The sequence below is a fragment of the Maylandia zebra genome, linkage group LG4, assembly GCF_041146795.1.
Source record: "Maylandia zebra isolate NMK-2024a linkage group LG4, Mzebra_GT3a, whole genome shotgun sequence".
Lineage (NCBI taxonomy): Eukaryota > Metazoa > Chordata > Actinopteri > Cichliformes > Cichlidae > Maylandia > Maylandia zebra.
The window spans coordinates 32,493,692-32,514,346 of NC_135170.1; the positions used below are offsets into that span (position 1 = coordinate 32,493,692).

The window sequence follows — 20,655 nt, forward strand, 5'->3', positions numbered from 1 at the left end:
AATTCCATCAATTTTGACAAAATCTCCAAGACCACAGGCTGAAACCACGACAGAGGCTCCATTGTGTTTACAGATGGCTGTAGACGCTTCCTGTCGTACGTCTGTTGTGCCTCGTCTGTAAATACTGACAAAGATTAAACCAAATATTTAAAATTTGGATTCTTCACTCCATCAGATCTTTTGCCACAGATTTTCAGTCCAGTTCTTGTGTAATTTGGAATATCTCTGACTTTTCCCCCACTTTCCTTAAGAATAGCCTCTTCACAGCTGCTCATCTACAAGACGTTTGTGTCGAGGCTTCAGTGAGCAGTAGATGGACCAGCTGAAGGTCCAGATCTCTCAGGTCTTCTGCCAAGTCTTTGCTGGATTGTCTTTTTCCCTTAAAACATGGCATCTGCTGTCAGGGTTTTTTTTTTATTTTGTTTTTCCCCTCCACTTTTTTTAGTTTGTAATTTTAAGGACAGACTGCATGCACACCATGTTTTCAGCTAAAAACTCTGGGAAATCCTTGTTGGTGCAAAATTACAATTTCGTGCTTGTCAGTTATCTTTGGCATCTTTTGTGGTTGATCTGAAAAAATGGGAACAAATTACTGTTTATGTGACAGGCTGCTAGTAACAAAGTGCCTAAAGACACGGTGTGAAATTGGCTTTATAAGTTGCCTTTTTATCTTTGATTAATTTAATTGGTCGGGGTTATCTGTCCACTATCAAATACAAGCGTGTCAAAAAGCACCAAATGTCCAAAGAGGATTTTCTCACAATTAACTTTTATTCTTTTATGAATACAATAAAATGGAGCCCACGACATCCAACAAGGCAATCTTCTTAAAAATAAGTAATTCAGTTGCTTTGCATACAGAAATCCAGACGCTTCTCCAGTAACTAAAGATGGACGCCGCCATCTTTTTCACAGAAAGAAAAAAAATGAGATATGGCACAACTACTAAACTTTTTTTTTCTATTTTAGCAGGAAAAAAACTTCATTTCATACAGTTTAATATTTTACATTTGTCTGCACTAAGACTGGAAATTGTTTCATCAGCAGTTTATGTAAATGCAATATAATCAAGATGTATTGCATGACTATAATACCACAGTATTTACCCAGGTTAAATACTTTATAGATACACTTTCACTTGAATCTCTGCAATCATAGAAAAATTACCACCCACTTTTTCTGACGCCAAAAATCCCCTTTGAATAATAACTTTTATAAATTTATGCTGACTTCCCTCAAGCAAGGGACAAAAACAAGTTCCGGTCCTCATTTCTGGTAGATGATATTAACCCTGAACCTTTGTCCAAGCAGCAGTGGTGGATCTACTGTTCCTCATCCTCAGAGTCTGGTGTGACGCCTCCAAACACAGCAGAGGTGTGCTCTCCCAGCGGGTTGTAGAGGAAAGCTTCGATTTCTCCCCCGCCGTTGGTGTTTTTCTGGAAGTGGATTTCTAGCAGGTCCTGCAGAGTTTCCCGCTCCATGATGTCGGGTATTCCTGTCAGCATTACCGCCCGAGGACACTGCGTCATCTTGGTCTGATGGACGATCCACCACACACACCCCCACACACACCCCCACACACACACACACACACACACACACACACCCCCACACACACCCCCACACACACCCCCACACACACACACACACACACACACACACACACACACACACAAAACCCTCAAATTTATTAAAATATATTTTATTAGAATTTCAGTAAGAGCAGATACAGATAATCTGATAAATGTGCTTACCTTCAGGTTTGAAATTTTCCCGTTGAGGAAAGGCGTCACTCTCACTGTGTGCTTCTTCTTTTGGACACTCAAGTCATGGAACTCATTTTGTACCACACGTTTGGCAACTAATACAAAAGAAACAGTCCATCAGCTGGTGGTCAACAACAACAATCCTGATTACTCTTTATATGCACAGCTCAGAACATCATAATCCACCAAACACAGAGTTATTCTTGTCTCTGAAGTTTCATTTAAACAAACTGCCCTGTGACATGAGGGTAAAATATTCGATGCTCACTGTTCTCCGCAAACGTGAGGACCACCGTCTCAGAGTCAGACAGGTATTCACAGTCCGCCACCTCACCGCCTCCATTTTTAGTTTTGGAGAAATGGATCTCCAGCTTGTCCACCAGAGTCTCGGTCTCCATTCTGGGCAGGTTGGAGATTAAAATACGCTGAGAAGAAACCTCAGAGTCGATCTGCGGGAACAGACGGGACACGTGAGCAGATCAGCTAAACCTGGGCCGACGCCGTCTTTGATTCGCTGTGGTCGTTTGTTTTACCTCCACCAGCTTGGGCAGCATCAGATGAACCGGCCTGGCCTCCACTGTGATGCTGCACTCTCCTCCCAGATCCACCTGATGCTTCTTCAGTTCCAGAATCTTCCTTGCCACTGGAAAATGAAACAGAAAGATCCGGAATTTTAAATTTAATTTATATTTTTGAAAATAGCCGAAAGTGATGATGAGAGCCTGAAGATTCATCTTGCAGATTATTTATTTCATTTTGGAGCCCTAATAATCTAATAATAAAGAACTAATAATTTTATTTGGCTCCAGTTTAAAGCCAAATAAGCTGCAAAAAGCATCTTCCTGCTTGCAGCTTAGTAGCTGGTTTTGAAAAGTGACATTAGGCCCCCTAGTGGCTCAGTTTTGCCCTGCAGCTGAAGGTAGATACATTTATCAACATACTTTTTGAATTTTTCTGTTGAATGTGGCACAAAAACGTGAGTGCGATCCATCTACCTGCTGTTTAAGCCACCTACAGAAGGTTAAAGGGGGAGGAGCTAAAGCAGCTTGTTTAATTTAGAAGTCCTGCACCAAACCCCAAAGTAAGAAAAATAAAAATTATTTTGAACAGCAAATCACGCAAAGCTCCTCCGGTACAGTGCATGAATAAAAATATGGAAATTAGCATTTTAATACTTTATGCACACTTTTTAATGTTTCTGTTAAAAATAAGATCTAATCACCTGCTTCCTTTTAACAAACGCAGATAAATCTGAACCACGCCAGTGCCGGCAAAAACTCACCGACTTCCTCCTCGAAGGTAATCAGCGCCGTCCCGCCATCCATCGGGTAAACGATATGTGGCTTCATCTCAAACTCTTGCTTGTTGTTTGCATTTCCAGTCGCTCCCTTGAAGACCATGTCCCTCTCTGGTACAGAGGTGAACACCTGAAATCAGCAGGTACAGGTTAACGGGGTGAGGTCACGGCGTGTCGGGCTGCAGAAGGGGGTGTGTCTCATCAGGTTAACGTACGTCGGCCTGTTGCATCAGGTGCTTCTTATTGGCCTCTTCCTCCTTAATAGCAGCATTAGTTTCCTTGATCTCCGCCACCAGTTTGAGCTCCTCCTGCTTTAGCAGATCCAGCTTCGACTAGAAGACACAGAAATCAAAAAGCATTTAAGGTTTTGTGGGATTCTAATGTGCTGTTTTCTAGTGATTCAGTTTCTTAATTTACACTGTTAGGAAAGCAATTACAAGTATTTACATTCACTCAATATTAACAATAACATGTACTATTTTGTTAATTGTTGTTTAATGCCATTGCGTTGCTTGTCCTATTGTTAATATATATTTTTATGAGTTATTGTCACTTAAAATTTTCCATTTCATATTTAACTCCCACCTTGTTTTCAAAGGCGCAACCTTAAAATTCATGGAATAACTATTATCTGTCCTCTTGACTCCTTGTTTCCTTCCTGTTATTGAACCTCTGCCATCTGACCAACATTTTTCCCTTGAGGGGAAGTGCAGTGAGGAAATTCCTTGGGTTTTACTCTATACTTATTCGCAGTGCTTTAAATGGTGGTGGAAAAACTCAGAGTAACACTGAGAAATAAGCATGTTTATGTCACACATGCTTTACCTTTTCATTGGCTAGCTGGTCTCCGTAGGAGCGTTTGTCAGCTTCCAGATCCTGGGTCAGTTTGTCAGTGCGGTGTTTGAACTGCTGCTTCAGATCTCGCCGGTCTTGTATAGTTTTAGTCAGCTCCTTTGTCTCCTCCATCAGCTGGTCATACTTTTTCTGTGGACACAGAGGGAGAGCTGAGTCCAGGCTGTTGTTATTATTGATGTCTAATCAGCATGACATGTAACATCTCTTTAAACACGAAATTTTGTGGTTGTATTTTGTGCAGAACAACAGAACAACTCTTCTCGGAGTTTAATAAATGTTAAAACAGTTATTTTAATAACACATTATCTCTTCTGAGTTTTGTTCTTCTGCTCCTAATAAATACAGCATGCTTATGCTGTGTATATGTATTTCAGCCTTTATTTAACCAAAACTGAATCTGTGTGTGAGCATTCAGCTAAGATAGACAGCAGCTCAATCTGCAGTGTTTACAGAACAACACACACACACCTTTAGTGGAAGTGTTTCTGATTTTAAAGCTGAACCTATGGTCAAAGGCAGGACCTGGACAGAGACATGCAGTGGACCTCACACACCTGCACATTCAGTTTTCTTTTCACCCGAGCGCCTGCTGGTTATTGTAAACATTTCTCCTGTTTTGTGTTAAAACACCAGAAACAGAATTGCTGCTCACCTCATCGGGGACATTACTACACTGTAGTGCAACATACGTTAAAGTCTCCTTTACATTATGTCTACATTATTATACTCTTCCATTTTTGACCCATTAAGCCATGAAGGTTTAATTAAATTGTATGATTTCGTGATAAAAGCGTGTTCCCTCCACAGCGTGGATGAACGAGAACTTGGATTCAGAATGCTAACTTGCAGTTTTTTGAGAAGTTTGATATACGTTTGTGATCATATGATGCAAAATGTGCACTCCTGATCTTTCTCGTAACAGTAAATAATATTCCCAAAATGTCCAGGATGCAGATCGGGATTGACTCCAGAACTTTAACCACTTGTTTGGCGACACCACCCCTGTGGTAAAATGTTCATGCAACCTCTTGGGTAATAGTGCTCCATACTAAACAGAACTAATCACACAGCCTCTTTAGTGGAGGTAGAAATCACGAGATCGAGAACTGGACCTGACAGAGAGCTTTCTCCCTACTAGAAATAGCAGTTTTAGGAAGTCAACATGCTTACAGCAGAAGATAAAAACATGAAACTTGTGTACGTTTAGAATGCCTGTCTCAAAATAAAAAAGGTTTTGAGTCTGTTTTTTGAATATACACACATATGTAACTGATCTCAGGTCAGCAGGTGGCTTGTTCCACAAAAAAGGACCACAGAAACCGAAGCACCCGCAGCATACTTGGATCTCATTTTAGGACTGGGTTGTATTCAGAGACATGAATAGTTTAGGAGCCCTGCGTGTAACTGGAGGTAAACTGCCCAAGTGTAATGAAGCCGCACTCATAAATTCTCAATGCACCTTGTAGTTTTTGATTGAAGCCTTAATCCCCTCCAAGGTGTCCTCGGATTGTGAATCCGGAACCAGAGAGAAGTCCTGAAACACAACATGGAGACACGGAATGCCGGAAGGTAAGTAAACGCCTACACTCAGGCTGTGTAACACAGTGGGTTAAATAGATATCTTTAACACACTTAATAAATGTTGGCAGGGAGAGCAGCATTACGCGTGTGGTTTAAAACGCTTTGATAATAACGACAACAACAACAGGAAGAAGCAAAACGAGCTCTCACCTCGTCTGACGACATAGTGAAAGTAACCTGGAAAAAAAGTTTACAAAACATTACAGATGTGACACACTGTCACTCACTTGAACAGCCAAATGAGGTTTTTAACAGAGGATCGACACAGACTGAGAGTCAAACAGCTAAAACACAGCTCAAGTAAACTTCACAACAACAAAATGTACCGCAGGCCTGCTTTAAACCACACACAGATGACATCTCAGTAAGTTGAATTACTCTGAACCTGGAAATAAATCACCTAAATCAAGCCTCTGATGAAAACTCCCACATTTCACATGAATTTGCGTGTTTTTATCAAGGTTTATTTCTTATTTTAAAAAAAAAAAAGCAGCCGCAGTGAACCTACCTCCTCCCGACGATCACTGCTCTCAACTCACACTCGTTCTTTCAGTTTCTCTTTCCCCGCAGGAAGATCCCCTGCGTCTTTACGTATAATTAATGCCGCTTCCCACCAGCAGGGGGAGCTGCATCCAAAATAAACAAAACGCTGCATTTAATTCCTGTGGGAAATACGGAACCTTACATCAGCTGCGAAGCACTTCATGAGAGGAAAAAATAATTCAGATTCTGTTTTTGGAACATCTTCAAGTTTCCGATTCATTTAACTTCTGATATAAATAAATATAAATACACACACACACATATAAATTACGTCATATTTCCTTTTCTTTTATGTTTTAGCGGTGATGATCAGTCCGCACATGTATGCCAGCGTGTTTTTTAAAATTAATTAAATTACTTTTTTTATTTTATTTTACAAACCAAAGAGACAAATATATTTTTAAATATAATAATGTGGATGGTATTCGTTAGGGGCAAATCTAGGAACTTGAGAACAGGTATTGCAGTGCAGGCACGTTATGTCAGGATCAAAGCACACATCAGTCTGATCTGATGATTGCTGACAAATCCAGATATTTCCTGTATATTTTTATTGTATCTTTGTAAGAATATTGTTTCAGCCATTTTCATGTTTTTCAAAAACTTAAAATATTGTTTTTCACCCGTTTAAAGTTCATCCCCGCATCAATACACCTGTAACCAGTGATCAATTACTTCAATATTAAAATGTTGAACAAATATTCAATATTTCTCATGTGCAGTCAAGTTTCTTAAAATCAAAATTAGATTTGCCTGAAACTGCTAAACACTATACAAATTGTCTGATGAGCTCTGATCACAATACAACGTACCAACAGCTAAATGAAGATTTTCTATCATTAGTCTGCCTTTAATTCAGATGCTTAAAAAAAAATAAAAATGCAACCACATCTCACTGCCACATTCATACACCCTCATTGAATGTTCAAGTATTCGAGCCATACTCCTCTGAAAGTTCCCGAGAATCTTTCATGCTAAAATGTTCATTGAATAATTAGTCAGGCTTACATTTTGTTCAACCTTTAAGTTTGTATTTAGCTGTTCCAGCTGATCAAATTCACACAGAAGCAGCAGTGAATGATTTCTTTCAGCAGAAAATGTGAACTCGTGTCTGATTCCAGTATCAGTCTTGTAAAGTTCACATTATTGGTGCCGTTTAGTTCCAACCACTGTTGAAAGCAGGCAGTAAGATATCATACAACCTGTTTCAAAGATTGAAAAAAGGTGAGTGATGACTTTGTGCCAAGGTCAGACATCTGCACTACGTTACAGGGTAATTTGGTGCGACTAAGTCCTCGTAACCAAGAGTAACTCCGATTACTTTTTCAGCAGCTGGTGAATATTACAAGTCTATTTCCACAGTTTTCCAGATGGAATCCTTAAGAATATTTCATGAATTTTCAGTATGAGAAAACACACCCCACCCCACACAAACACGATGAGTCAAGAGTGAAAATCAGTTTTTAAACATTTATTTGTGAAACCGAGTGAATTTAGAATCTGAGCTTCTGGAAGAACCACTTGTTCTTGCCCGTCTTGTACCTGAAACAACAAACAGGAGGTGAAGTCATTTTCTCTGATCAAACAGAACAAACATCACTGATTACAATCTGGACGTGCACACACCAACTGCTTGCTAAGAGGAAATTACAAAATGTATCAAAGAACGGGTTTATTTTGATCATAATGGGATCTTTTTTCCCATGATTGTGCTGCCGCCAGACTTTTTGTCCACTTAACTCTACTTTAGAAAACATACTCATTTTGAAATCATGAAAGATGTAACCCTGATGTACTTTATTAAAATTGAGACATAAATCCTCTGATGTTAAATCAAAAGGAAATCAGGGAGACTCACCTCTCCTCAAACTTGACCTTGGCCTCCCGCCTGGCTTTGCGTTTGAGAGCTGGATCCCTGAAGACATCCTTGTTCACAACAGTTTTGTCCAGAGGAATATCCACAGAGTATCTGAAGGAGTAAAAACATGTTAAAGACTTTTTTTTAAATTGACACCAATGGCTGACTGCAGCTCGCTCTGCTGAGCACCTTCATACCTGTACGATATGAACAATCAGTATCGCTTTACTAGCTTCCAGATTCATAAATTACAAATGGATCATAAACCTGCTCAATGTTCAAGTCGACGTTCTCCCTCAGCGTTGCATCAACTTTGTTCAACGTTACACTGAATCAGACACATCAAGCACTTAAGGCAGCCTGTGTGGGTGAAAAGCCACTGATGTCAACCAGCAACTAACTGCTGTTTGATAAAAATGACTCCTCTTGTTCAACATTCTTCTACAAATTACAATTTGATCACATCTTCGATCAACAGCTGAACATCACATATTCCTGCATCAGAGCATCAGCAGGATGACTGTCAGACCTTTTTATACCTCAGTCTAAAAATGAAAATCACTGGAACAAAACTATAACTGGCCCACGTTCTGAAAACCAGGCGCCAGTTAAGAAATAAATAAAAAATTAAGCAAAATCTCTTTTCGTCATCAAGATAAAGTTTTATAGTTTTTATAGGTTTTGAGCACCAAAGATGTCTGAAGAGCATCTGTTCAGATAAAGTGACAGCAGCGTTTAACAGACCTATTTATGTACTTAAAGGGATCAGTCATTTTACGGAGCAAAACAGCCGTCCTAAAAAAACAGAGTACTTTTTGCTTAAGTGGCTCGCTCACCCTGAAGTAGTAACAATTATTCAGATCAAACGCATAAGGCAAGTCAAGCATGTTGGTCGTTTAAAACAAGTGGATCCAAAAGCAGAAGAAGCAAAGAACAGCTGTTAACAGCTGGAAAGGACAAAAAGCAACAAAAACATCTCCAGTAATAAAACTTTGATCTGAAGACGCCACACATTCCAACTCTCTGCTTAAATAACTGCAAGCAATATAATATTTAAACTTCTAATGAATGCACAGTTCAGATTCAGACACGCACTGTATTTATTTGCACCTCACCGAGTTTGATGGGTGGATTTATGAATATGAGACTCACAGAAACTGTCATTACACAAGTTTCACAATATTGATTATCATTGATTATCTGTAAATGTCTTCACAGACACATAAATAATAATGGGAAGAACACCATGTCAGATTTCAGCCCATAGATTTGATTGGATTTTTGAAAAAAGAATAACCAGCCTCCTCGATTAAACTCAAAACATTTAATCAACCAGATGTTTTTAAAAATGACAGCCTTTCTTGATTTAGCATTAATAATATGGTATCCAATCATGTTACAGCTGTTGGACACTTTTTATAAGACATTCCAAAAGACTTCATCTGTCACCACCACTTTATTTTCTTTACAGGAAAACCTAATTATGTCAATGTAGATGAGACACTGACCTGGTGGGCATGAGGTGGTTGTAGTTGAACACCTTAACGAAGGCCTTGATCTTGGACCTTTTGGCGATCTTCTTCTTGCCCATGGATGTGGTCACCTTACGGGGATAGCGGTCGATGCCGGCGACCAGAGCGTGGCTGTAGGGGCGGTCAGCGGTGCCATCATCAATGTTCTGCAGGCAGACATTAGCAGGAGGATGTGACATCAGAGACACGAAACACTTACAAGACGAAAAGCTGAATTACCACTGCAGTATGTATTTGAAGGCAAAGAAATGTATCAGTGTTTCCCCACGTATCAGTTTTCCTTTAATGTGCTGCCCACCCAAGTAAAGCCAGTTAGAGCAGTTCTGGTGAGTTACCCAGCCTTTTATTTTATTTTTCTTTCCACCTGAGGGAATGACACCATCTGGTATTGTTATCAGAGTCAGTATACTTTTTTTAATCCCAAAGGAAATTATGTAAACTCAGTTTCTTCCCATCTCATGTTTTCCCTTCCAGCTGGTCAGGTATGTCGTAGCATTCCAATTATCATTCAGCTACCTTAACTATGGACTTACGCCAACTTGACCATCTTAGAATATCTTCTGAAAAAGAGATGCCTCCTTCCACACAGCACACACATGTGTGTACAAATCCAAACACTACTAAAGCAAAGTCAGTTTAAGCAAGGAGCTTGAGCTGTGCTCCACAGGCAACATGCTCCCCAGCACCCACAGAGATATTTACTCACCACTTTCTAGTTTTACATCCAATATATATACATGAAGTGACGAGCTCTGAGCACAAAGCCCAACTGTAGTTATAACAAAACGTTTGTAGGCTGTCTTACTGAAACACATGGGAAACACATAATACACGGACTGTAATAGGACTTATTTTCCATCCCTCATCGCATGGCCTGAATATTGTATTCTTGGAAATTCAACATGCAGACAAATGGCAATTTGGCTTTCAGATGGACAACTCTGGTAAGAGCTTGGTGTGTACATATTCAGGCACATGTGCCATACAATCAGCAAACTCCCAGAAGCTCTTCGGTCTTACCTTGACGATGACAGCTTTGCGCCCAGCGTAGCGTCCAGCTAGGACCATCACCACCTTCCCAGGCTTCATGAACTTGCCCATTTCTGCCAGAAAGAGAGGGCACATTTGAACTCAGTGTCAATATCATATCAAACCCGTCAATCCGCCAACACGTCTCCAAGTCGGCCTCTCGTTTATGCTACATTAGCATTAGCTTTCAGCTAGGCTAACAGCTTTCAAGCAGTTTTCATTTTAATTATTTTGCTCGGACACATTATTAAGTGCACCGCATAAGCCCCTTTACTTATAGCAAAACGAATACAGCTCAATAAGATGCCTACACACATAAACAGTCGGTTCAATGGGACTCTGAGCGTCTACACATCAAGGAAGCTGCCATGTTGAAAAGAGCACAGCTGGGGACGAAGCGCTGCGATAAATCTGCTCATTTTCTTTCTTTAGCAAACAAAATCTACAAACTAACGGCCACATCTGAACTAACAGAGTCGGTGCCGTCTATGTATCATGAAAAAAATGATAAAATTAGGCGCATTTGGAACGATGGATGAAGATTGTTTGAAGGGAAATCGCACTCACTGATGCTGTTCTACGGCCACCGCTAACAGGAAAGGAAGTCCACAAGGTTTAGCTGAACTTTGACCCATCGGTCTGCCTACGTCACATCCGTAAGTATCAGCAAGCGAATGTTTTTTTTTTGTTTATTAATTTTTATTAAACAAACAATTCACCAGAACTCGATCATTAAATAAAAGTTATTATTTTAGCACTTCTTTTTAAAAAATAGGAACCTAAAGAAAAAAGACACCAGAGGTAGATTATTACCTTTCTTTAGATTTTCACGTTATTGAACAAAGTTATTTCAGAGTAAAAAAAAGACGTGGGACACAGAAATGTTTCAGTCGGTGGCATAGAGACTCAGTTATGAAATCTAAATAAAAGAAATTAGTGTAATTAGGGTAACAAGAAAAGTCAGGTAGATTTATTATTATTTTATTATTTGCACCATCTACAGCAGCATTCAGTCCCCCGACAGTCATCCACATGCTTTGCTCCATTAAACCTTTTGTGGTGTTCAAATGTTTGTTACTCAGATATTGTTGGCGGGTCTGGTGGACCCAAGACACTGCTGAGCTATTAAATCTATCCACCCATAGCAATTTATGTACAAATACCTAACAGATTTGTACTTATTCCAATTCCAAGCAATACAGATCACATACATGGTTATTATTTGGTGTTTACTTCTCTCCTTTTATGAAGAGAACTATTTTGTTTTCTTTCTTATCTGTCTTATCTAATAAAGATGAAAGCAACCATGTTCTAAAAACTTCATCATACTGCCTTGTAAAGTCACTGAAGCTCTCGGGGCAGACAATCTTAGGTTGTGCATCACCCTTGATTTGCAGCTGGGACCGAGTATGAGAAACTATAGATCAGGGGTCCCCAATCCCAGTCCACGAGGTCCGGTGTCCCTGCAGATGTGTCCTTGATCCATCACAGCTGATTTAAATGGATAGATTACCTTCTCAACATGTCTTGAAGTTCTTCAGAGGCCTGGTAATGAACTAATCATGTGATTCAGGTGTGTTGAACCAGGGTGAGATCTAAAACCTGTAGGGACACCGGCCCTTGTGGACTGGAATTAGGGACCCCTGCTATAGATCCTTCTCATAAGACAGAGGGGTAAAATGTGCATTACAATTATTGTTGTTATCCATGAATTTTGAAATTTACTGCTTTACAAAAAAGGAGGAAATAGCAAGAATTTTTTTGACTTTTTTCTCAGAATTCTGGAAAAGAAAAAAAAAGACATGCCCACTTTTTTCCCCACTGGCCCTAATCCTCTTCCATTCATACTTGGTTCAAATTTGTGTATAAAAACATAAAATTAGTCTATTTTCCTCATAAACAAGAACATCAGTTTTAAAGTTTTTGATAGTTTTCTAAAATATTTGTGTTTTCTTTTTCCCGTGACAGGTGCTTGAAATGTCACATTGTTTGAACATTGTGTGGGGAAAAAACAGGAGCAGAGAGGCAAAGCACGCACACTGAAACAGGAAGCCACATATGAGGAGGACAGGGGGAAGGGGCACAATACCTCCACACTCACTGTATATGATCCCCAAGCCGAGTGGATGCAAAGTTTGGATGCAGTTTCACTTACTGGTGAAGAAATCATCAATCAGTAGGCAGAACTGAATGCATTCATGGTGGTTTATTGTAGGAGTTTGAAGGGAAACTGTACCATTAACTGCACAGACACATGAAGCTGTAGATCTGATTTAATTTATCTCGAAATTCCTAAAGAAATTTCAGTAAAATCTGTTAATTCAGTGAATCAGAAACCTAACCCAACTGTTCAACCAATCCACTGCTCTGCATTGCTGATGGGTACCTGTGTGAGTGCAGTCATTTGGCTTAAAGTTATCCTGCTATCACAGTGTCCACTAGAGTGACTGCTCCCTCCTCTCTTTGAATACCTGTCATTCATATTAATGCATTCACGATCACATTTTACCAAGTCTTAAATTTACGCACTCTGGTGGCTTGAAACTGAAACTGTTTTTATTCGGCTTACTTTTTCCTCTTCTTCAGTCACTCTCATTTGGATGAGCTGTTTTCAGACAGCTGCAACCCACAGTCTGCTCAATCTGTTGTGCACAGCAGGACATAAAGATTGGATGCATTCTCATAGCCAGTCTCTCTTCAAAACATTGGCATCAGAGTCTAATCTATAGACTGTAGCTATAAATAAATAACCCAGATTAAGCCATCTCCCAACAGGCATTACCATTAGGCTTTTAGTAACAGAAGAGATAAAGCCTTGTGAGAAGCTCAGCAGTTCATTTATTACATTTAATTCATTTACAGACCAGGTTCCATTAAATAAGATTAAAAACTAAAAGATAAACATCGTTCATATCCCAATATATAATAAAACATAAACAGATGACCCAGTGTTTCTACTGTTACCAGACTGAACTGCTACAGTTACAGTACAGCTGCTACTTTAACCCTTTAACTGTTGAGCTAAGCTATTGAATAAATAAATGTGTCAATACATAAATAACACAACAGCTGAACAAAAAGCAAAAACAGGGGAAAGAATGAGAAAACCATAACAAACCTATCCCAAACACACTTTGCTATTCACGTAACACATGGTGCACACATGGTCTCGTGCAGGAAACAAACTCAGAGGTTTGATACATACTTGTGGTCACAGGAACACTGAAGCTTTAGTCCCGAAAACAAGACTTAAACTACACTCAGTTTGCAGGTGCAGTTCACCCCAAAATCAAATTTACACAACAGTCCTCTGGTGTTTAGTGCGATTTGTCCTTCTAAATGGTTTTGGTTTGCAGCGGTTTAAGAGAGATCCCTGCTCAGCTGTAGAAATATCTGCTTATGTTGAATAGAAACTAAATGACACAGTTGGTCCCATAAATGGATTTTTACAATATATATGAATTGCTATTCAAATGTTTGAAGATCATGACCTTCCCTACTAGTTATCCTTTGTGTAGGAACCTTTTTCCTTCCACTAAACTAGTTCTTACCAAAAATTCTTGGTAAAATATCTTTAATCAGCAAAACGCCAGAAGGTGGCGGTAATGCATTTAACCTGTGATTGACAGTCAATTCCCAGTTCCAAAAGACAGAGATGAAGATGGTGCTCGAGGCTTTATGACAACACTGCACAAACCAACGGGTCACCGTGGCTACGTCCATCTTTTGTACCGTCGGTGCCAACTACCAGGCAGGAGGTGGGTTCAGGAACTGTGCAGTCTGGCCCTCCTCTTGAAGCTAGCATGTCACAGGGTCACAGGGTGGGGGAATTCCCAATGAATCTCACGATGTTTTGGCTTCAAATCATAACAAGCAGCACTAACAGCCAAACGATAGCATATAGAAACTCAATTTTGGGGTGAACTCTGACTTAATAGCATCTACGGTTTATACATTCAGTTATATAGGACGCGCAACTGAGCTGGTCTCAGGATGATGGAAAAAAAACAAAACAAAAGTTTACATCCTACAATTATGTCAGTTTTGGGATATTCTCATCCATATGAGCTGGATTGAACTACACCTGAAAGCAGGAGGAAAGCAGCAGTTTATACAGGGTCAAAATGCTTTTTCAAACCTGAAACACCAGAAGTGACACCAGCTTCATCTGCTACAGCTGCATATTTCTTACATAACACCACCCACATCTGGGTTTTCCTCAGCAGAGGAAACCATATCGCACGTTTTCCTTTACGGGCTGACCTAAGTGCTGCCGTTTAGCCAGTTTGCTACACATGATTTACCAGCTGAATTATTCATTCGCAAACAGAAGCCACTGCACTTTTCACTGAGAACAAGCACCCGTGACAGCTCTTGTTTACCATGGAGAGGCCACGGTAGAGCAAACTTCCCGCTCGTTCATTTGCTTCCTGGATTGTCAGACTGGAAATTACAGTAGCGATTACTGTAAAACTCTCACACAATGTTTGCTGCATAGCTCAGGCCACTAACAGGTACGACAGGGGAATGATACAGTATGATGAGCAGCACAGGTCGCTAAGGTCAGGAAGGCTAAAGATGAGGTAATCTCCATCTCCACAATAAGGCATTTTTACAGTACAAGCAGCTGAGTCTTTGATATTTTAATATAGCAGGAATGCAGACTAACACGACATTATCACCCATGCATGTAGTGTAGACATCACATACTTGCACTTAACTTTAGAAGGGTTGCTGCTTAGATAACCTTTAAAAGGCTACATACTTAAAGCAAAGTCATGCTTTTGGTCCTGAATGTTTGGTAAGAGCAGTTTAGTTCAGCTGATAAAACAAACACTCTCATCCTCAGAAAGCATCTTTAATGTTCTTCAGCTGCCGAACAGCCAGATCCACAGGGAGGTTGAACCTGAGGTGGCTGATGCGACCCAGGATGCGCAGGGCTCCTTCGAAGCCGGTCTGCGCCATGTAACTCCAGGAGTGATAGTGCGGGTGTATCAGAGTGCCCGACTTGCACAGCAGGTTGAGCCACGATACGAGCCGCTGCTCATTCAGAGCCATGCACACCAGAGCTTTGAACTCCGAGTCCGGTCCTCGCTTGTAACGTCCATGCTCCTTCAGCACAGTGTGAACGGCCCACAGCAGAGACTGCTTAGGCGTGACGGTTACCGGGCCGCTACCAACGTGCAGGCCGAAGGACTGAGAGAGCTGGCGGGCCGGTGACTCTACGAAGGCCTTCCCGTTTTTGGAGTGGTAGTACTTCACAAAGAGTTCCCATGGGTGCATGGTTTGTGAGACCGGTCTGTAAGGCAGAAGGCAGGAGATGGGTGCCAGCACTACGCTCATGGTCTGAGAGGGTGAAAAGAGGCCGTGAGCCAACAAGTCTTTCAGAGCAATGGCCAGCTCCTTCCTCACAGACGTCGTCAGCTCGTCTCGGGCCCCCAGTGTGGAGCTGCTGGTGTAATTGACCACGTGTTCGACAGATGGGTGCCTATGCGATCCCAGAACTCGCACCTTCTCCACAGCTGCCTCCAGACGCTGCAGCAGGGGTCCGTAGTCCTGCCCGCACAGATCCTGAGGCCACATGCTCTGGGGGACGTGTCCGGTCGCGCAGCCAAATTGGCTGGCAGCGAAGATTTGCAGCACGGCCAGGGCCTTCTGGATCAGCTGCAGGCCGGTCTCTCGCATCTTCTGGGCCTGCTCTGGGTCCACTGCAGCAGGAAGAACCACAAGAAAAACGCATATTAGGAACGCACACATTTTAAAGACTTTATTTTACAAACGCTACAAAGCAAAAAAAACTGTACCCTGTGTTATCAAAGCTACAGTTAAGAAATCTCTGTATACAACAAACACACAGAGTGTCTGACCTTTCTTCTTTGCTCCTGGAGATCTGGTATTGGTCCCTGCTGCGCGTGGCTGCTGGCTGCGTCCATCTGACAAAAGAGGGTTCCCCACCTCATCTTGTGGAAGAAAATGTCAAAGTTATCATGTGAATGAAATTAAAAATGAATCTCATTGCTAGTAAAACCACGGCTCAGAAGGCTGTGTACCCTGGATGAAGTTGATGAACATCTCCAGATCCCTGATTTGCGTTTTGAGCTGCTCCACCAGCTGCTCTTTGACTCTGGCTGGGTTCACTATCTGAGCGATGGCAGCGTCCACTCTCTGCCTCAGCTCCTCAGGTGACAAGTTCCCGATGTCCTCGTTCAGGTTTACATCCAACTTTTTGATCAACTCGTCAATGATGACCTGGAAAGCACAAGACAGGCTGAAGCTTAAACGCCTTTTGCGTATTGTCACTGCCTCCAAGAGGGAGTAGAAGCTTTTGAATGTTAAGGGCATTCTTAAATTTAAACTTGATGGCTGTTTAAATATGTTGCTGTTGAAAGTTGCTTATTTGCACACTCAACAGATAAATGGCCTGTATTTGTATAGCGCATTACTAGTCCCTAAGGACCCCAAAGCGCTTTACACATCCAGTCATCCACCCATTCACACACTGGTGATGGCAGCTACATTGTAGCCACAGCCACCCTGGGGCGCACTGACAGAGGCGAGGCTCCCGGACACTGGCGCCACCGGGCCCTCTGACCACCACCAGTAGGCAACAGGTGAAGTGTCTTGCCCAAGGACACAACGACTGAGACTGTCTAAGCCAGGGCTCGAACTGGCAACCTTCCAGCGAACTCCCAACTCTTGAGCCACAATCGCTCCAAATTTGGCCGATGACATCATGGAGATCACTTCGACTTTCTCATGTTTGCATGGCTTCATTCAGTGGCATCACTAACACACAGTTCAAAAGTCTAATGAATAATGGATTGGCTCAGCTGAGAAACTCTTTTGCTCTTAGAGCTTATAGTCGCGAATTAATCTGTGGAAATGTTGTACTTTAAAAAAAACCCTTATTTTAAAAAAAACCCTTCTGAACATAATGTGATCTCGAGCAGGTTATCTAACAGTGATCTCCCCTAGATAAAAGAGCCATCTTCCTGACAGCGAAATCTTTCGCTTTAGTCTCAAGTTCCTCACCCTTCCAGATCAAACCAACTTTGATTTCCTGTTATATAACCTTCATATATGCTAACAAAGAAATGGCACAAAAATAACTCAAATATAAATATAACTACTTGTACAGCTTTGTGATTACAGGATAACCTCTGTACTTTTTAATAAGTATTAATAGGTATGAGAGAAACAGCTTATCCTTACAAAACCTGGGGCACGCTGAGGTCAGATATTTGACCTGAACTGAAACACGCAAACATCACATTATATTGCTCAGCATAATGTAATGTTTATGAAAGTACTCGAAGACACTTCAGACGGTGGAAGAGCCTGAAGTTTTTATTTGCACTTTGGAGGTTGTAAAGATTAAAAGAGAAACAGGGATTGAAGGCTGTCAGGAAAACCTGTAAACAGCATTTAAGTGCTGTGATGTTTGCATTGACACAAACCCACCTTCTGTCTCTCCATGACGACGGACTGCGGCAGTGAGTCGTAGCTTCCCTCCTGGTAGGCAAAGCGCTCAAGATCATCCAGCTGTGTCTTCAGCTGGAAAATGAGATCCTTCTGTTTTTCCCTCTGTGCTTCCAGACGTTCCCTCTTCTCCCTCTCACTCTGACAGGAGAAAAACACAAACAGTCACTCTAGATTTTACAGACAGGAGGAGCTGACAGTGTGAGCATCACAACACTGAAACAGCATGTAACATGGTAAATGGCCTGTATTTATATAGCGCTTTACTAGTCCCTAAGGACCCCAAAGCGCTTTACATATCCAGTCATCCACCCATTCACACACTGGTGATGGCAAGCTACATTGTAGCCACAGCCACCCTGGGGCGCACTGACAGAGGCGAGGCTGCCGGACACTGGCGCCACCGGGCCCTCTGACCACCACCAGTAGGCAACGGGTGAAGTGTCTTGCCCAAGGACACAACGACCGAGACTGTCCAAGCCGGGGCTCGAACCGGCAACCTTCCGATTACAAGGTGAACTCCTAACTCTTGAGCCACGATCGCCCCATGTAACAAACAGACACCAGTGTGGACGCTTTGCCAGCATCAACAAACGGAAATTTTGTTCCCAGCATTTTCCAGTTAAGATGAAAACACACAAAAAAACAGAATATTTGGGCCACTTCAAGGTCTGACAAACACTGAACAGGACTTTTACACAAACCAAACTCTCAACGAGACATCAGGTATCGCTTCATACTCACCAGATCGCCCTGCAAGCAAAGCATGCAACAGGGGAGACAAAGAAAAAGGGCTTTTAGGTCAAACACATGAGGAAAATCTATAGTCACACACACAGCAGCTAACGAGGACAAGGCTGTGGCCGAAGAGGGGTTAAAAAGAAGAAGAAGAAAAGGAACAAAGCAGGTGGCTTCAATTTCCCTGTGCAAACACAAGCCTTTATTAAACAGACTGAGATCTGCTCGAGGCATTTTTATTGAGCCTGCGCCGCTGTGACTCACACGCCTGTGACAAAAGACAATAGGAGACATTTTTTTTCCATGAGAGATAAGAGTTCTGCAGGAACACACAGGTGGGCGCAGCAGGCAATCCTGTGATGCAATAAAGACACTTTAATCAGAATAACTGGCTGCTAGAGAGTAAATGTGCGCATGTTGGGCAGTTTAATAGCGCTATGAGCATTTACCCATCAGAAAAGACAGAAAAGGAGGAGGCTGGAAAACGAAACCAATTAGTACAGGTATGCAATGTTTATCCAATTTTAATGCTGACACAGAAACAGCTTTTCAACCTTTTGGTACAAAATACCAATAATATACAGCAATCCTAATATATGGAGTGAATGTGAGTAATAATAGGAATCAATTACAGAGCAACACAAGGAAATATTTATTTTAAAATTATGACACTTCTCGTCTGCGCACTGTCTGGAGGAAGTATAAAATCAGAGTCCTCACCGAGTTCTCCAGCTGCTTGGTGTCCTGAGCCCTGCAGCCCACCACATGCGGGCATCCCCTGAAGGCGAACTCCTCCAGGTCTGCCAGCATCCTCTCCTTCTCCTCGCTCTGTGCGTGAACGATCTGCTTCAGTCTGAACTGGACCTGAGCGAAGTGAGAGGTGAGTGCGAGGAGAGAGGAGTTTAGTAAGTCCTGCTCCTCCTCGAGCCTCCTCAGCCGGGAGGTCATTTCCTCCTCGCTGGCCGACGTCGAGCATCTCTGCCTCGAATGAGCGCCCCTGCCGCAGCTCCCGCTCTCATCCTCGGGGCTAGCCACAGCGCCCACCGGAGCCCACCGCTCCCCTGCTCCGGCTAGCACAGCCTCGCTATCCGAGGCTGACAGCTCGTCTGTGGACATCTTTGAACAGCCGACCTCGCTTCGGAACCGTGTCCGCTTTAATGTCGACGCTTGGAAGATCGTTTATTTTCTAATGCCGAGCCGAAAACAAGTAGAATCAACACAGACAGAACAGGTGCAACGCCATCTTAGGAGGAAGGATGATTCACACGTCAAAACGCAGGCACGTCAAGTAAACGGAGTCAATTGCCGGAAACTGGGCTCGCATGTCTTCAAAATAAAAGTTTAAATAAACGTTTACCTTAATATCGGAAATGCATACGTGCATAAAAGGATGAGCTAAATGAGCTAAAGGGACCCCGTTGGAAATGAAACATTTAATTATATCTTGAATGTAATTGCACTGAGTACCGGAGAAGCAGATCAGCTGATCCCATTCTGCACTCAAAGGAAAATCTACTGGACCTCACAAACGAAATAATTCTGTGACTTACTTTTCATTAATTACCCCACCTGCCAAATCCCATTTTAACGTCCCTCTATATATTTATACAATGTATAAAACACACCATTACTGCGAACATGTAACTTTAAGCTTTCGATTAATGTAATAAATAATTTCACAGTTCATTTAAGTGTCGTATTTTTATCATTTGTTTTTAAATATTTTATTTTTATTTGTTGTTTTAGCTCTTTAAAAAAACAGTTTTGATATTTAATCAAGAAACTTACTTCTCCGGGTTAGACTATTATTTTGAAACGTAGAATCGGATGTTTGGATTTCCACTTAAGCTGTAATTTTTACTGCTGGTAGACAGGAGGCAGCACGAGCCCACATAAAAGCTGAAATCACGGTTTCAAAAATTAAAAAAAATAAAAGTCAAATCTCCAGCAGTACGACGTCAGCCTAAAAAGTGAAAT

General features: G+C 41.6%; 3 protein-coding genes across 4 annotated transcripts; all 3 read right to left on the reverse strand.

The window, feature by feature from the left end:
- Positions 1-750: 750 nt before the first annotated feature.
- ifi35 (interferon-induced protein 35) lies at positions 751-6,100 on the reverse strand. The gene is made up of 10 exons (XM_004552505.3): positions 6,008-6,100; positions 5,650-5,676; positions 5,378-5,452; positions 3,889-4,047; positions 3,279-3,395; positions 3,049-3,193; positions 2,300-2,409; positions 2,035-2,215; positions 1,755-1,861; positions 751-1,535 (listed from the first exon to the last, which is right to left on the reverse strand). The coding sequence occupies exons 2-10, from the start codon at positions 5,662-5,664 to the stop codon at positions 1,323-1,325; spliced, it is 1,122 nt and encodes a 373-aa protein (XP_004552562.1). The 5' UTR covers positions 5,665-5,676; positions 6,008-6,100; the 3' UTR covers positions 751-1,322.
- A 1,398-nt stretch (positions 6,101-7,498) lies between these two features.
- Positions 7,499-11,122, reverse strand: rpl27 (ribosomal protein L27). The gene is made up of 5 exons (XM_004552506.3): positions 11,029-11,122; positions 10,453-10,535; positions 9,409-9,578; positions 7,901-8,011; positions 7,499-7,584 (listed from the first exon to the last, which is right to left on the reverse strand). The coding sequence occupies exons 2-5, from the start codon at positions 10,531-10,533 to the stop codon at positions 7,536-7,538; spliced, it is 411 nt and encodes a 136-aa protein (XP_004552563.2). The 5' UTR covers positions 10,534-10,535; positions 11,029-11,122; the 3' UTR covers positions 7,499-7,535.
- A 2,154-nt stretch (positions 11,123-13,276) lies between these two features.
- On the reverse strand, positions 13,277-19,983 carry rundc1 (RUN domain containing 1). Of its 2 annotated transcripts, none has more exons than XM_004552508.5 (5): positions 19,399-19,983; positions 17,923-18,081; positions 16,512-16,710; positions 16,329-16,421; positions 13,277-16,169 (listed from the first exon to the last, which is right to left on the reverse strand). In XM_004552508.5, exons 1-5 carry the CDS (start codon positions 19,792-19,794, stop codon positions 15,307-15,309), a joined length of 1,710 nt encoding a protein of 569 aa, XP_004552565.1. In that variant the 5' UTR covers positions 19,795-19,983; the 3' UTR covers positions 13,277-15,306. The 2 variants fall into 2 exon arrangements, with proteins under 2 accessions (XP_004552565.1, XP_076739540.1); XM_076883425.1 differs by lacking the exon at positions 19,399-19,983 and adding an exon at positions 18,685-19,364.
- Between the last annotated feature and the right edge of the window lie 672 nt (positions 19,984-20,655).

Excerpts from the sequence above, each read along its gene's own strand:
- ifi35 (XM_004552505.3), bottom strand. Across the intron at positions 3,194-3,278 it reads ACCTGATGCAACAGGCCGAC|GTGTTCACCTCTGTACCAGA; the intron begins GTACGTTAACCT and ends TGCTGATTTCAG. Across the intron at positions 1,862-2,034 it reads CCTCACGTTTGCGGAGAACA|TTGCCAAACGTGTGGTACAA; the intron begins GTGAGCATCGAA and ends CTTTTGTATTAG.
- rpl27 (XM_004552506.3), bottom strand. The coding sequence starts at position 10,533 with ATGGGCAAGTTCATGAAGCCTGGGAAGGTGGTGATGGTCCTAGCTGGA. Across the intron at positions 8,012-9,408 it reads AACCACCTCATGCCCACCAG|ATACTCTGTGGATATTCCTC; the intron begins GTCAGTGTCTCA and ends TTACTCCTTCAG. Across the intron at positions 7,585-7,900 it reads AAGGTCAAGTTTGAGGAGAG|GTACAAGACGGGCAAGAACA; the intron begins GTGAGTCTCCCT and ends TTGTTGTTTCAG.
- rundc1 (XM_004552508.5), bottom strand. The coding sequence starts at position 19,794 with ATGTCCACAGACGAGCTGTCAGCCTCGGATAGCGAGGCTGTGCTAGCC. Across the intron at positions 16,711-17,922 it reads TCGTCATGGAGAGACAGAAG|GTCATCATTGACGAGTTGAT; the intron begins GTGGGTTTGTGT and ends TGTGCTTTCCAG. Across the intron at positions 16,422-16,511 it reads GTTCATCAACTTCATCCAGG|ATGAGGTGGGGAACCCTCTT; the intron begins GTACACAGCCTT and ends TTCTTCCACAAG.